The sequence below is a fragment of the Melanostigma gelatinosum genome, assembly GCF_949748355.1.
Source record: "Melanostigma gelatinosum genome assembly, chromosome: 20".
Classification (NCBI taxonomy): Eukaryota; Metazoa; Chordata; class Actinopteri; order Perciformes; family Zoarcidae; genus Melanostigma; species Melanostigma gelatinosum.
The window spans coordinates 20,252,109-20,268,310 of NC_136653.1; the positions used below are offsets into that span (position 1 = coordinate 20,252,109).

Here is a 16,202-nt window from a genome sequence, read left to right on the forward strand (position 1 = left end):
AAAGGGGATTTGGGGATGCACTTTGTTGCATTTTTTTCCCACCTAATTGCAGAGAACATCAGGTCTCGTGCAGTGAAATTAACATATTATTGTGCCTTCTATCGTTATCGTGAATGCAAATGCAGACATAAAACACAATGCTTTCAAAAGCGTTGAGGTTAAAGGTGCAATATACAGGATTCAGTGCATTGATATAGCAGCAACTATTATCTAAGTACTATTATACAGCGGAGTAATGTCCACCTGCGCTGATGACGCCGTCCAGACTTACAGCGTCGTCATGTAAACACCGTTAGCGCTGTAAAATGCTCCCAGTCACGTGTATATATATATATATATATATATATATATATATATATATATATATAGCACCTTTAAACCGGCCTCAACCTCGTCAATTATTTCATCACATCGAGGATCATCTGGGGAGATTTACTTGAATATTTACACAGTATTTTAGAACATATGTACAATGTAGAGTGCATACTTATGGGAGAAAGAACAAACATGACAAGTCTCCATGATAAAAGCTTTTATACATAAAACAGATGGAGTCACACCTTTACAGTCGTGTTCAAAAGCTTATAAATCTCCCTTGACCTCATGTACATGACCAACATTAATACACACGACATAAACTACAAAACAATCATTCTCTGTAAGGCAAAGTAGTTTTTTTGGCTCCAAGTAGAACTGTAACTACTGCTTTATTCATTCTCTTACTGTATTTCATTTAAAGACGATAACTCTTTTATTGAATAGTTTTGGTGTCTAATGATGGTGTACTACAGTTTTGTGTTATCTTGCAATCAAGGGATCGTAAAATAAATCTGAAGGGTCGTGAGATGATTGACCAGATTCACCTGTTAAGGCCGTAAATATATTTGCATAAACTGTAAGAAGGGTTATAAGTGGTCACAACTGGTAGACACAAAAAGGGTCGCAAGTAGAAGCCGTTTCATTTTCAGGAGTCACAAGCAAGAAATAAAACACCGCGGCCACATGTCTTACTTAAAGTGACCACTAGAAAACTATTAAAGACATTCAATTTAAAGTCAGCAGGTAATATTTAAAGGGACAGTGTGTAGCAAATATTGGAATCTATTATTAAAACATTTGTTTTCTTAAATGTCTAATCACCAAAAAACAAATGTTTTTGTTAGCTAAGAATGAGCTTTTTAACGCCTAGTCCCGCTAGTGCTTCTGTGCTGTGATTGGCTAGTACTGGCTAGTACTTCTGTGCTATGATTGGCTAGTACTGGCTAGTACTTGTGTGCTATGATTGGCTAGTACTGGCTAGTACTTGTGTGCTATGATTGGCTAGTACTGGCTAGTACTTGTGTGCTATGATTGGCTAGTACTGGCTAGTACTTGTGTGCTATGATTGGCTAGTACTGGCTAGTACTTGTGTGCTATGATTGGCTAGTACTGGCTAGTACTTGTGTGCTATGATTGGCTAGTACTGGCTAGTACTTGTGTGCTATGATTGGCTAGTACTGGCTAGTACTTGTGTGCTATGATTGGCTAGTACTGGCTAGTACTTGTGTGCTATGATTGGCTAGTACTGGCTAGTACTTGTGTGCTATGATTGGCTAGTACTGGCTTGCACCACTGTGCTGTGATTGGCAGATTATCTGGCAATAGCAATTGGCTGAGACAGGAGTGTTTGGATGAAACGTGACACATGTGAAATTAGCGATGTGGCTTGTTAGCTAGCTAGCTTACTAGTTCCGCCATGCTGTAATGCATCACTGGTACAGAAAATGAGCCGAATAAAGTTGTCAGTCATCTGACAATAGCGATGTGCTTTCCTACGCTTTGACAAGAGTGTGTGGACGAAGCATTAAGTTGATTCATTCAGCAGCTAGCTAGTTAGCTGGCATGCTAATTCCACCATGCTTTAATGTTACAGTGGTTACAGAAAGTAAGCTGAATAAAGTTGTCACTAAACTGCTTTCCTACGCTGTGACAAAAGTGTGTGGGTGAAGCCTTGGGCTGTTTAATTTAGCAGCTGGCTAGTTAGCTAGCATGCTAATTCCTCTTTCATGCTTAATTGGTTACAGAAATTGAACGCACATGGGAGAAGTTTGCCTCAACCAGAAATCTCTTTAGGTTAAGGCACGTACCGACTTGGTTAAGTTTGGGTTTAAATAGAATATTCCTGGCTAAAAGCTCTGAAGGAAACTTCTCTCGTGAGCAAAATGAGAAGAACATTAGCCAATCACAGCACAGTAAGGTGGGATTTGTTGGAACAAAAATAACGCAGTCCGCCATGTTGCACCGTCATGTTTCTACAGTAGAACGGACGAACCAAACACAGGCTGTCGATAGGTCCATTCGTGTTTTCGCCTTGGCACACGGTAGAAGTTTCAATTAGTTGCAATCTGCAACCTCACCACTAGATGCCGCCAAATTCTACACACTGACCCTTTAAGATAAATCTTACAATCTGCTTCTTTGGACCCACGACAATAAATAAAACAATCATAATAATCAATTCACAAATGTCAAAATGTGATTCTCCACCACATCCTGTAATTCCTTTGGTTCTTAACAAAACTAAACAACATATTTATGATCTCTGTTCTGCATGATTTCAGAAGGCACTGTTTCATGTGTGTGACGGGAATTCATAAAATGCTGAAGACAAAATCTTCTGGAGGCGCACACGGTCCAACAAGAGGTCCTTCACGATACGTCGATGAAAGTGTCCTTGAGTAAGACTTCGAGCCTCGACTGTACCTGGTGACTACGAGGATCAGTTCTGAACGTCTCCATAACAACAGACCCCTCCAGTCAGAGCATGGTGGTCTCAGTCTGCAGGATGGACTGGGCTCGGGAGTTTCTGGGAAACTGAGCAGAGCTTTCGTTGCCGTTGCGGCTGACCGACATGGCGTGCAGCCGGTAGTCCCGCCCCACGTAACGCTTGAGAGATAAACTCCTCCACGTCCTCCTCAGCTCCATCTGGACCTTTTTGTTTTCATAATACACCAACAAAGAGTTCAGTGTCTGTGAAGTGGAGAAATTAAAGTTGGGAAACCAGTGTGTGCACTCACCTCGCTGTTGAGGAAACAATAGAGGACCGCCACAATCAGACCCTGAAACACACACATACACATCTGTTACTGATGAGGCAGCATCTCTAACAACAGACTTACTTTAACGTACTCTTAATCGGTTTGTTTGTTTATTCTATGATATATCTATTATATTTAAATGATGTGTTATAACATTGCACTGTGTTTATTGTGACGCACCAATCATAAAGACAAACTCCTTGTATATGCAAACGTCCGTGGCAATAAATCGATTCCGATCATCTTATAGTTTTGTAAGAAGAGTTAAAATTATAAAAATATGGCACGCACTGTTCCGACAAAAAGGCTTCTCACATGAAAGCAAAAAGGACTTAACTTGATGTTATTAGCTGCATATTTTGGGGATTTTCACCAACAAAACATTAACATTTGAGAAGAAATCTGCACTTTTAAATGTAATGATTGAGGTCAGGTGTGAAAACAAACCTGAATTGAATCTGAGACTACGTTCACACTGCAAGCTTTAAGACTTTCAGGATGTAAAGAGCTACTTTTAACGACATCTTTCAGAGCGTCTCCACTGTCATGAGTTGGCGTAAAAGTCGCATTAATTCCGATTTGATTCCAGTGTCTGCTTCAGGACCACATATGAAAGTGGACCAAAATCAGAACTGAAAAGATCATCTTCAATGCGAGTTGTGCTGTTCACACTGAAACAAATGCGCCAAAAAAAAATATCAGGTTTTAAAGACGAAGATACAAATTTAAACAAATCAAGTTTCAATAAACAGCGCCCATGTCTTCCAAAATGTGTAAAAAATACTTTTTTGTTCCTCTGAGAACGTGCACATCTGTTGTCTATTGATGTGGAATAAGTGGAACCCGTTGTATGTTCTGTTACCTGGAAGGATCCGAGGCCGAGTTCAAAGAAGATCTTGATGTGCTTCATGGTTTTGTCAGCCGGCTCCATCAGGTAGACAAACACCACGTAGTTGATTCCAAACAGAGGGATCAGCAGGAGGGTGGACTTAGCCAGACGTCTAGAAAACACACACACACACACACACACACACACACACACACACACACACACACACACACACACACACACACACACACACACACACACACACACACACACACACACACACACACACACGCACACACACACACCAAAACAACAGTGTTTCCAACTGCCTTTGTCATTGAATACATCTTTGTTTTTGTGCCAAATGTTTAATGTGAAGTGCAGCATTTGGTTTCTCTCCCCTCAAAAGAATTGGGAAACTGTCTTCTTTTATTTTGAAATACAATAAACAAACAGTTTTTGTCTTTTCTCTGTAAGTTAACAAAAAGATGTCCAACTTTAGAAGCACGTAGGACCGTAACTGCAGCAGGCCGATGGTTCACTGTGTCTCCTTAAAGCCCTCTAGAATGTATAACTCGGATCAATAGAAGCACAGAGGTAACATATGGACCTGTATTGCGACTGCTCATTTCCTCCAACATCACTGCAGCACAGCTTCTGCACCAGGATGCGGATGATGCTGATGAACAGGATGAAGTTGATCTTACGTGAAAGAAACGGAGACAGAAACCTGTTGGTCAGTGAAGGTTGTTCTTCAACACCAGCGAGATCAGAATCTGTGAAATTGACCAAAAAACTAAAAATACTTTCTCTTCAGGTCACGTTCTACTCCACTACATCTCAGAGGGAAATATTGTACTTTTTACATCACTGCATTTAGTTGACAGCTTTTGTTATGCGCACTTATTAGTTAAAGATATTTAGTTTCAGTCATTCTTCATGCAAACAGTTCCTGGTTCCAGCTTCACTAATGTGAAGATTTGCTGCTGATAATAATGAGCAGATGAATCCATAATGAAGATAATCAATGGTCAATAATTCTAAATGAGCTCCAGCTCAATCCACGATGGCAGGAAGTAACATTTTCAATGCAGGACTGTGACTTGTAGTGGAGAGCTTTCACAGTGTGGTATTAGTACATGTACAGTACATGTAGATAAATGACTCAGGTCCACATTTACTCTCCATCAGTGTCAGACTCACTCAGGTTGAGAATATATTCTTCAGTGGGAAGCAGCAATCAAAGTAGTTCAACTATGTTGTCGACAATGAATCGAGCAGAAAATATGCTTCAGGATGACAACGTGTTGTGATTGATCATCTGCTTTCCAACGTTGTTCGACACAAACTGCCCGACTGAAGCTTCTCTCTGGTTTCAAATGTTACCCCACGACTACGCAGCCATGAGGCGCTTTATTAGAGTCCTTATTGGACGGTAGAAGCACGGGGATGTTATAATAAGTCGATAAAAAACGTTCCCAGATGTTGCTCTTTGAGTAATTGCAGCTGGAAGTGCCGGAGGAATATATCTGTAAAATAATAAAATCCAACTGCAAAGAGTTTGAGGTTGAAACTGGAAATCTGAGTGAAATAATCTTAAATAAGTGATTTTGTGGATGACACTGAATGTGCATTTTTGAAGGTCCCACATTGAAAAAGTACTTTATTTATATATTTTATGAATTTAACTTTTAATTACCAGGATAATACCGTTGCAATTATGAATATTTGTTACATAATTCAAGACGGCAGCATAAAGGTTTCACCACATGAAAACACAGACACCAGACATAAAAAAGAGCATTTTTAAACATATACCGTCGTGGCAGAGAACAACAAGCATGACACAGAAAGTTACTGAACTGAACGCCTCGTTAGAATAAGATGTTGGTGCCAAACTCACGATGACAGACGCCATGATGGGCCAGTTCATCAGTCTGTTGGGGATCGGGTTCTCATTCATCTCCCAACACCTGGAAATAACAACATGAATCAGCATTAGCATTTTCATAAGCATGGACTCTTCAACCGTTTGTAAACAATGCTGTCGTACGCAGGTTTTAGGTGGAAGTACGACAGAGTGCAACAGCTCGTCACTGTTTGTAAGGACTGTTAGTGAGTGGGTGGAATGTACAAGCAAGTGTCCCGATACAAACTTGTATTTGGTGGAGAAACCTAGTGTGTAACGCTACACAACAGACACACTCGGAGCTACACGTCAATAGACGATCCAACTCTGTCATCCGTGTTCATGTACAGAACGTCAAACACCATGAAGAGACCCACAGGTTTGACTTTATTCTGTTTTAAAATGGCCGCTACAAACAGTTCAGTCGTCACGTTTCATAGCTTGTTAGCAATAGAGGCCGCCGGTGTTTCAGTTTAACCAGTGACCGTGTTAACTGGTGAATTTTAGCCGAATCGGTTTGTGGTTTCTCGTGGTGACTTAATGGTTGTTTTAGATAATATACAGAGGACTATCACGAGGAAACCGACATGTTCTGTTGGTGGACTACCAAATCTAAATACACACTCATCTGTGTTTATCGATGATAACCAGGCCACAACCTCCGGTTCTGAAAAGTGAAGCCAATGCAGTAGTGTCTTAAAGCTGCATTCTCTCCAGTGTCCACCAGGGGGCGACTCCTCTGGTTGTATAGAAGTCTATAGAAAATGACTCTACTTCTCTCTTGATTTATTACCTCAGTAAACATTGTAAACATGAGTTTATGTCTCAATCTCTAGTTTCAAGTCTTCTTCAATACAGCATGATGTTCATTTAGTACATTATGCTCCATTTAGAGTCACACAGACCATAAAGCAGGGGATGCTTTAGGGCGGGGCTACAGTGATTGACAGGTCGACACCAGAGACGTATACGCCGTCTCTACGTCACTCCTCTGTCCAGATATGCTCACTTCCTGTTCACTGGTTGCATAAATCTAAGATGGTAACGGCAAATTCGCCGAACTCGAGGCTTCAAAACGTCAGTTCACAAACCAATGAGTGACGTTATGATGATAAGTCCACCATAAACTCACTACGAGCAACCGCAGACGCATTCGGCTGAGAGTCACCAGTTAACACGGTCACTCGTTAAACTGCAACACCTGCTGCTCTTGTCTATTAAAACGCCTCTCAGGACGTTCAGACTCACTGTGTGTCCTCCAGGTTTATCCGACATATGATCCACGCCACCATGAAAACAAAAGGGATTCCTGTGAGACGAGAGGAGAGAGGAGGAGACGGAGTCTGTTTAGATTCTCAGTCTGCACATCCTCACGAGGTGCCAGGCAGGAAATGTGACGTCTACACGCACACACACACACGCACACACACACACACACACGCACACACACACACACACACACGCACACACACGTACATTAAGCAGCTGGAGCTGAATGTTGATGCATTAGGGAGGAAGTGTTGGGTAAAGTGGTGACGGATGGTGGAAGGAGGTGTCGCATGGCAGCGGAACGGGTCTGAGTGAACACAGAGGAGCCAGGAGACTGTTTACCAGCCGACCTTTCATGCAATATACTGGCCAGTCCGTCCGGCCGTGTGATTTTATTTTTGCAAGAAACTTAAGTGCAGAAATGATGCAATAGTTTCTGACGGTCGACACCACTCTACAGCTACAACTAGCAGCTGGTTAGCTTAGCTTAGCATAACGTTACAGAAGGAAACTGCTACATTTTTACACATTTGTATGGATGAAACAAAAACAATATTATGTGTTATTAGTGAGCTTTAGAGGTGTTGGTATGCAGACTTTGTTAACGTCAGACAGAGCCAGGCTAGCTGTTTACCCCCATTTCCTGTCTTTATGCTAAGCTAAGCTAACCAGCTGCTGACTATGACTTCCTATTTACCGTACGGACACCAGAGTGGTATCCATCTTCTCATTTAAAGTATAAATGAGAAATATAAAGTAAATATTTCCCAAAATGTTGAGCTTCTCCAATAAAGCAACTGTGCGTAGCTTTATTTCTTACTTTATTCTAACGTTAAAATTATTCTGATGCAGCATTTATTTGTTTATAGAAAATAACAAAAGTTCAAGTGAACATCTGTGCAGTCGTCGGTGTGTAATGCTCGCTGTGCCTTACATGAGATAAGACATGTTTCATGATGTACGAACCCCAGCCGATGAGCAGGTGCACGGAGAGGCGGGTGGAGTAGCTGTGGATGACGAGCAGCAGCGTGTGCAGGTACAGACCCTCCACCAGCAGCCAGAAGAAGTTGGCCATGACGAAGTAGTTGAAGAACACCAGAATGGCCTTACAGCCCACCTACAACAACACACGAAACAACAATTATAGGATGCAGAAATGTGTCGTTACAAAGATTAAATCCCCAGGAACTAATAATAAACCAGTACCAACACTCGTACCATGACAACGTTGATGAAAATAAACATGTCTCAGGAAGAATACCCTGTTGGAAGCAATAACGCAGGTAGAGTGGCAACTGAAACCGTAAAAATATAATGAAAGGTTCAGCTTTATTGTCATTTTACAAAACAGGATTGTGAGAAAAAGTATGAACAAATATTCAAATATTATAAATTAAAATAAAAACAATGAAATTGGCGATTAAAATATAAAAACGTATATAAAAGTATCAGTAAAGGAGAAAATAAAACTAAATTTACAAGGAAGTTATACATATTTATATACACACATATACACATATATATATATATATATATATATATGTGTATATACATATATATACACATATACATACATATATATGTATATATATACATACATACATATATATACATGTATATAAATATATGTGTGTGCGTATATATATATATATATATATATATATATATATATATATATATATATATATATATATATATATATATATATATGTGTGTGTGTGTGTGTGTGTGTGTGTGTGTGCTACCAGCGACGGCTGCGTGCTGCAGTCGGTGTTTTGGTCGTCGGAGAAGAGCAGCGTGTCTTTGGTCAGCACGGCGGCGGCTCGCAGCATGAAGGACAAAAACAAGTTCAGATGGATGTAGTTCCTCGTGCAGTGGAGCTTCCTGTATGTATATATAAACACACACATATATGTTTATATACATGTTTATATATCCATACACATACACACAGAGAGGGATGTTGAGAGTGTTTACAGAGGGAGTCTAGCGTGAACCCAGTGAAGGAGTCGGTCCAGTGAACAGCTGGAGTTGATCCAGACTGAGCTGAGTTCAGCAGACTCAGATGTTATCACCTCTGTGTGTTTATACATGCAGGTTTATATTATATATACGTATATGTGGAGTAATCCTTAAAACATCCTGGTAGTGTGACTGGTTTACCTGAACAGACAGATGATGATGGTGCTGGTGAGCAGAGTGATGAAGGACAGGCTGTGGCCCAGAGTGGACAGTATCTTCACCACCCTGTAGAAGACCAGCTGCACCAACACACCAACACACACAGCTCACTCATCCAGCAAAATGTACAAACATACAATAACAACATCAAATACATTTCAATTACAAGTATTCAGTTATTTTACTGAAGTAAAAATACAAAAGTATGAGCATCAAAATGTACTGATAGTACCAAAAGTAAAAGTACTCATGATGCAGAATGTCTCATTTCAGAAAACAATTATGATTTTAATTATAACCCATAAAATATGATAGTTTATAATTAGTAATGCATCACTTTAATGTTTCAGCTGGTAAAGGTTGGCTGATACTAAATAAAATAACATTTAAAATAAAGTAAAATAAAATGTTGAATTTAATTAAATAAAGTGAATTAAAATGTAAACACATTAAAAGCAGCTCAAAGTGCTTCACAGAGAAAAATAAAAACGAAAACACATCAAAGAGAAACGATACATAAAGGAATAGAGAGATACACGAAGCAAGAAACATGTAAAGTTGCTACAAAAGTTAATGGAATATACTGCATAATAATACATCATAATTATCAGCCGATTCATATTTGGTATGCATAAATAACCCTGCAACCTATTTTAAACAAACGTAACGCAGTAAAAAGTAGAGTATTTGCCTCTAAAGTGTAGTAGAATAGAATATGAAATACTCTTTCTGGTTGTAAAGACCATTACAGCCACTGGATGGCGCTGCTCTTCATTAGTCTACATATTAAATAATCAGGAACAGTATTCTCTGTGTGGAGAGACGCTTTCTTTATACCTTAAATAAACTGTTTTAGACGCGTAAAAAATACATTTTGGACAAGTTCAAGTTTCAAAATAAAATCTGCAAGAAAGAAAAAAAAAAGACGGTTTTAATCTGCACTCGTTGAGCTGCTGGAGCCTCGTGTGCCTCGATTGGACATGCCCTTTCACAATAAAAGCAGGGTCAGGAGGAGACGGGTCCATTTCAAACCTGTGTGTGTGTGTGTGTGTGTGTGTGTGTGTGTGTGTGTGTGTGTGTGTGTGTGTGTGTGTATGTATATGTGAGTGAGTCGGTGCCAGGCGTTCATCGCTCTCCCTCGTCATCTATAAACAACATTCCCCATGTCTGACACACCATCTGGCAATAAACCGGACACACACACACACACACACACACCCACACAATCATTGTATACATTAAGACATGCATGAGCACGTGCACTTTAACAAACGCATGTAAAAACACACCTGGTCTGACACCAACACAAAACATCACATGAGCATTGAATATGAACTTATTCATACTTTCACAAATGTCTCAATGTCTCACTTTGTAAGATACATATTGAGACACTTAAAGATCTCTGGAGACGTTGTCCTCTCCGTCTTTTCTTTCCACATTCATCCTTCACTCCTTTCCTTTGTTTTAATGAGTCCATGTTTCCTTACACTTTTCTTTACCTTTCATAATTATTGTTAAACTTTTCTTTCCGTCTTTTGTTCCGAAGCTTTTTAATTTCATCATTTTGTCTTTGTTTTCTTCTGACAAGTTTTAAAAAGGTTTTAATTATTATTATTATTATTATTTAACCTCTTCATGCATATAAACCTGACAATTGTTTCTTTTACATTTTTGTTCATTTCTTTACTTAAATCTCATAAAAACAAGCTTTAAAATCTGTGATAATTCTCTAGAATAGTCATCACTTAAGTCACAACAATGCAAACTAAAGTGTGTGTGTGTGTGTGTGTGTGTGTGCGTGTGCGTGCGTGCGGTTTAATCAGATGTTCACATGGCAACACAAACATAAACTGTCGTCACCTTTTAATTCAGACGTTGATAAATCCTGCACAACCAGAAAATAACGAAACTGTTTGGACATTTCTGACCCTCAAAGAAAAGTATTTTTCCGTTGTACTACTTTTCAGTACTTACTCTAAATACACAAATATGCGAGGACACACAGGCCCGTCACAGCCTGGCATCCGAGTCTCATTCCTGAGTTTGATTCTCAGGCTGCGAGCCGATGACCTGCTGCAGCCACATTTCCTTCTATGTCCAAACGCGTCTCCATCCAGAGCTACTCGCGGCTCGTCTTCCTCCCCGACACCGGGCTGAACTTTAGGCTGAGCGGCTGAGCGGGCCGCGATGGAAAGTCCAAATGTGGCGGACCGACTTCATCTTCATGCTCCTTTGTTTTAAAGCAACAGCATCGACGTTGTGATATTTATTGTTGTGTTTTCATCTCATTCGTGTCTCATTCATTCCTTGTAAATGTGTGTGAAGTCCTTTAATTCTTTGCACTATTTGAGGATGACGCAGCCGCCATTTTGTTGCACAATGACAATAAAGTTCTTGATTCACTGAGTCAGCGCTAAAGATGTACAATATTCTAAAAGTAAATTATTCACAAATACAGGTTGAAAAATAAATGAATGCACAATTGCTGTTGATAGTTTGGCACACACTGATGTTATAGATGTGTACATAACTTACAGCGCAGCAGAATGTTTTATATGCAGCAAAACGTTTTTCACCCTCTGAAAGCTGTTCAGGCGTTTGTTGCTGGTCTTGATTTTCAAAATAAAAGTCCTGCTCCTCTACAGCAACAGAACCATCATGACTAGAAGTAGAGAGAACTAGAACATGTCTTCAGTGCAGAACAACACAGTTATCATTAACAAGAGAAAAGCAGAAGTTGAATTTATTTGATAATTTATTTTACGAAAATTGGAAAACACGAGAAATTATAAATGGAGACTCCATGTGTTATATGTATTTATCTTACATGTTGACATCCTCTACTTCAGCCTCTTCTCTCCTCTCTCTCTCTCCTCTCTCTCTCTCTCCTCTCCTCCCCTCCCCTCCTCCCCTCTCCCCTCCTCTCTCTCTCCCTCCTCTCTCTCTCCTCTCCTCTCTTCCTCCCCTCTCTTCTCCTCTCCCTCTCCTCTCCTCTCTCTCTCCTCTCCTCCCCTCCTCTCTCTCTCCTCTCCCTCCTCTCTCTCTCCTCTCCTCCCCTCCTCTCTCTCTCCCTCCTCTCTCTCTCCTCCCCTTTCCCCTCCTCTCTCTCTCCCTCCTCTCTTCTCTTCCTCCACTCTCCTCTCCCCTCCTCTCTCCTCTCCTCTCCTCTCCCCTCCTCTCTCTCTCCCTCCTCTCTCTCTCCTCTCCTCCCTTCCCCTCTCTTCCTCCCCTCTCCCCTCCTCTCCTCTCCTCTCCTCTCTTCCTCCCCTCTCTTCCTCCCCTCTCTCCCCTCTCCTCTCCTCCCCTCCTCTCTCTCTCTTTCCTCTCCTCCCCTCTCCTCTCCTCCCCTCCTCTCTCTCTTTCCTCCCCTCTCCTCTCCTCTCTTCTCCCCTCTCTTCTCCTCTCTCTCTCTTTCCTCTCCTCCCCTCTCCTCTCCTCCCCTCCTCTCTCTCTTTCCTCCCCTCTCCTCTCTGTGTTCACTTCCTGAAGTTCAGTCAAAGTTTCTCCTCCTTGTTGTCACATGACTTGGTCTCAGATGAATCAATCATGGCTTCATAGTTTCACTGAGGAGCTCACAGTTTAATGTTGAAGTCACAATAAACAGCCTCACATGTGAGACATTAAAGTGTTGATTTAAAGATCTGTTCTGTGTCGCGGCGAGAGGACAATCAGCTGTGAAGTGCGAGTATCTGTGTGACGTCTGGTCTCCGCTGAATGTTTTCCAGACGGAAAACCTCCGTCTCTTCAAACAGGAAACAAATAGAAGCTTCACTGAGAGTCAAAGAGTGGGAATCCCACACCTGAGAGGCTCTGGAGAGGATCACAACCCAGCTGTGTGTGTGTGTGTGTGTGTGTGTGTGTGTGTGTGTGTGTGTGTGTGTGTGTGTGTGTGTGTGTGTGTGTGTGTGTGTGTGTGTGTGTGTGTGTGTGCTGTTAAAATTCACCTTTGTTTTGCTGTTTTCTGTCACACTGCTCAGATGTGTGATTTATTAGTTTCTGTTGAAATACTGAGTTTGGTTTTATGAATGAATAACAGAAATAATGTTACTAAAGTTACGTGATGAATTAATTTGACTTCTAGTTTCACACGAGGAAGAACATCGGTCTGCTGGAGGAAAGATCTCCGTACGCTGGATGATTATATTATAAAGTGCTTTCAGATTAAATTGATACTGTAAGTCCGGTTTATATCAGCATGTTGGATGTTACCTGCTTGTTTAAAGCTCCGTATAAACCGAAGGGTCCTGGAATGCAGCCGTGACGAGAAGCAATAACTGAGCAGGTCAGAAGGTTTAAGCTCCAGCCTCCGGTTAAAACCGCTACAAGAAATATTCTGCTTCACGATCCACTAAAGACGTTTACCTTCAGACCAGATTAGAGGGCAGAGAGCGCCAAGACCAGGAGCTGAACCCACAACTCATCCGAGAGCTTAAGCCGGCGTCTCGCCACAAGACGCTGTGTTCAAGTCTTTGAACGCCCCGCTGTCCTCCAGTGGTGTTCAGAGCCTTTATTTAAAGTTACTGAGGAACCAGTCTCAGTCTAGTCCTGATCCTCTATGTGAACCAGTCTCAGTGTAGTCCTGATCCTCTATGTGAACCAGTCTCAGTGTAGTCCTGATCCTCTATATGAACCAGTCTCAGTGTAGTCCTGATCCTCTATGTGAACCAGTCTCAGTGTAGTCCTGATCCTCTATGTGAACCATTCTCAGTGTAGTCCTGATCCTCTATGTGAACCAGTCTCAGTGTAGTCCTGATCCTCTATGTGAACCAGTCTCAGTGTAGTCCTGATCCTCTATGTGAACCAGTCTCAGTGTAGTCCTGATCCTCTATATGAACCAGTCTCAGTGTAGTCCTGATCCTCTATGTGAACCAGTCTCAGTGTAGTCCTGATCCTCTATGTGAACCATTCTCAGTGTAGTCCTGATCCTCTATGTGAACCAGTCTCAGTGTAGTCCTGATCCTCTATGTGAACCAGTCTCAGTGTAGTCCTGATCCTCTATGTGAACCAGTCTCAGTGTAGTCCTGATCCTCTATATGAACCAGTCTCAGTGTAGTCCTGATCCTCTATGTGAACCAGTCTCAGTGTAGTCCTGATCCTCTATGTGAACCAGTCTCAGTGTAGTCCTGATCCTCTATGTGAACCAGTCTCAGTGTAGTCCTGATCCTCTATGTGAACCAGTCTCAGTGTAGTCCTGATCCTCTATGTGAACCAGTCTCAGTGTAGTCCTGATCCTCTATGTGAACCAGTCTCAGTGTAGTCCTGATCCTCTATATGAACCAGTCTCAGTTTAGTCCTGATCCTCTATGTGAACCAGTCTCAGTGTAGTCCTGATCCTCTATCAGACCTCCATCAGTACAGAGACCATCAGAGAGAAGATGGTCTGTTTCTATAGAGTTATTCTTGATGCTCGTCATCGGAGCCACCGGGTCGGATTCTGGTGAAACCAGATGAACTCATGTCAAAAGTGAACTCTGTGCTCACCTACAGTTATGATAACGGTCCTAAATGTTGAGGAGTCGAATTAAAGTGATTTACAGTACGATCTGCACAAAATCTGAATTACTTTACATCTTCTAAACTGGTTATTTGGTGGCCTAAACTGGTTATTTGATGGTCTAAACTGGGTATTTGGTGGTCTATACTGGTTATTTGGTGGTCTATACTGGTTATTTGATGGTCTAAACTGGTTATTTGGTGGTCTAAACTGGTTATTTGATGGTCTAAACTGGTTATTTGATGGTCTAAACTGGTTATTTGATGGTATAACTGGTTATTTGATGGTCTAAACTGGTTATTTGATGGTCTAAACTGGTTATTTGATGGTCTAAACTGGTTATTTGATGGTCTAAACTGGTTATTTGATGGTCTAAACTGGTTATTTGATGGTCTAAACTGGTTATTTGATGGTCTAAACTGGTTATTTGATGGTATAACTGGTTATTTGATGGTCTAAACTGGTTATTTGATGGTATAACTGGTTATTTGATGGTCTAAACTGGTTATTTGATGGTCTAAACTGGTTATTTGATGGTATAACTGGTTATTTGATGGTCTAAACTGGTTATTTGATGGTATAACTGGTTATTTGGTGGTCTAAACTGGGTATTTGATGGTCTAAACTGGTTATTTGGTGGTCTAAACTGGTTATTTGATGGTCTAAACTGGGTATTTGATGGTCTAAACTGGGTATTTGATGGTCTAAACTGGTTATTTGGTGGTCTAAACTGGTTATTTGATGGTCTAAACTGGTTATTTGATGGTATAACTGGTTATTTGATGGTCTAAACTGGTTATTTGATGGTCTTAAGGGGGTTTTCGGTGGTACAACGTATCCTTTAAGCATCATTTGGTGGGATAAGATCTGGTTTTGGGACTTAGATCTTTTTACATTGTAAGCAAAACTATAAAATGCAGTCTCTGCAGAAAATGTCTCTCTTCCACTTACATTGCAAAGAAGAAATCACTGAAACTAGTCTGTGGTTTGCGTTTCAGACGATGAATAAACTGGCTCTGTGGTTGTTTTGCTGCCTGTTGTTGAACAAAGCATTCAAAGTGGGTCAAACCAGAGATACGATCCTGTGATGTGGAGCTGAGCTGCGTGACACTTCAAACGTACACTTGTTCTGATTACAAAACACGAATTATGTTATTTGGTGGTCTAAACTGGTTATTTGGTGGTCTGAAGTGGGTTTTGGTGGTCTTAACTGGGACTTTGAGCTAATTTAAGGCGGCTCCCTCTAACTTTCTCTGCTTGTATCAACCTGAACCCACACGGCACAAACACAAGGTCACACAGAAAGTGAACAGACCTCGTTGGGTTCATCCGTGTTGTTGGACCAGCAGGCGACGGTGATGGGGGGGTAGACGTCAGACCAGCCGCTCTCTGTACAGTTCCTGCTGAGGTTACCTGAGACACCAAGAGTTGTATTTTTAC

At 41.0% G+C, this 16,202-nt stretch overlaps 1 protein-coding gene across 1 annotated transcript in view; it reads right to left on the minus strand.

Moving 5' to 3' along the window:
• Positions 1-557: 557 nt before the first annotated feature.
• LOC306794469 (vasoactive intestinal polypeptide receptor 2-like) overlaps positions 558-16,202 on the minus strand; it is a 24,715-nt gene continuing 9,070 nt past the window's right edge. Inside the window, exons 4-13 of the mRNA XM_079292545.1 lie at positions 16,078-16,175; positions 9,248-9,345; positions 8,830-8,968; positions 8,051-8,201; positions 7,064-7,124; positions 5,810-5,879; positions 4,517-4,608; positions 3,940-4,078; positions 3,057-3,098; positions 558-2,970 (exon numbers count right to left, since the gene is read on the minus strand). Coding sequence (XP_079148671.1) covers positions 2,797-2,970; positions 3,057-3,098; positions 3,940-4,078; positions 4,517-4,608; positions 5,810-5,879; positions 7,064-7,124; positions 8,051-8,201; positions 8,830-8,968; positions 9,248-9,345; positions 16,078-16,175 — 1,064 coding nt within the window. The 3' untranslated portion in view covers positions 558-2,796. The remainder of the gene's footprint in view (positions 2,971-3,056; positions 3,099-3,939; positions 4,079-4,516; positions 4,609-5,809; positions 5,880-7,063; positions 7,125-8,050; positions 8,202-8,829; positions 8,969-9,247; positions 9,346-16,077; positions 16,176-16,202) is intronic.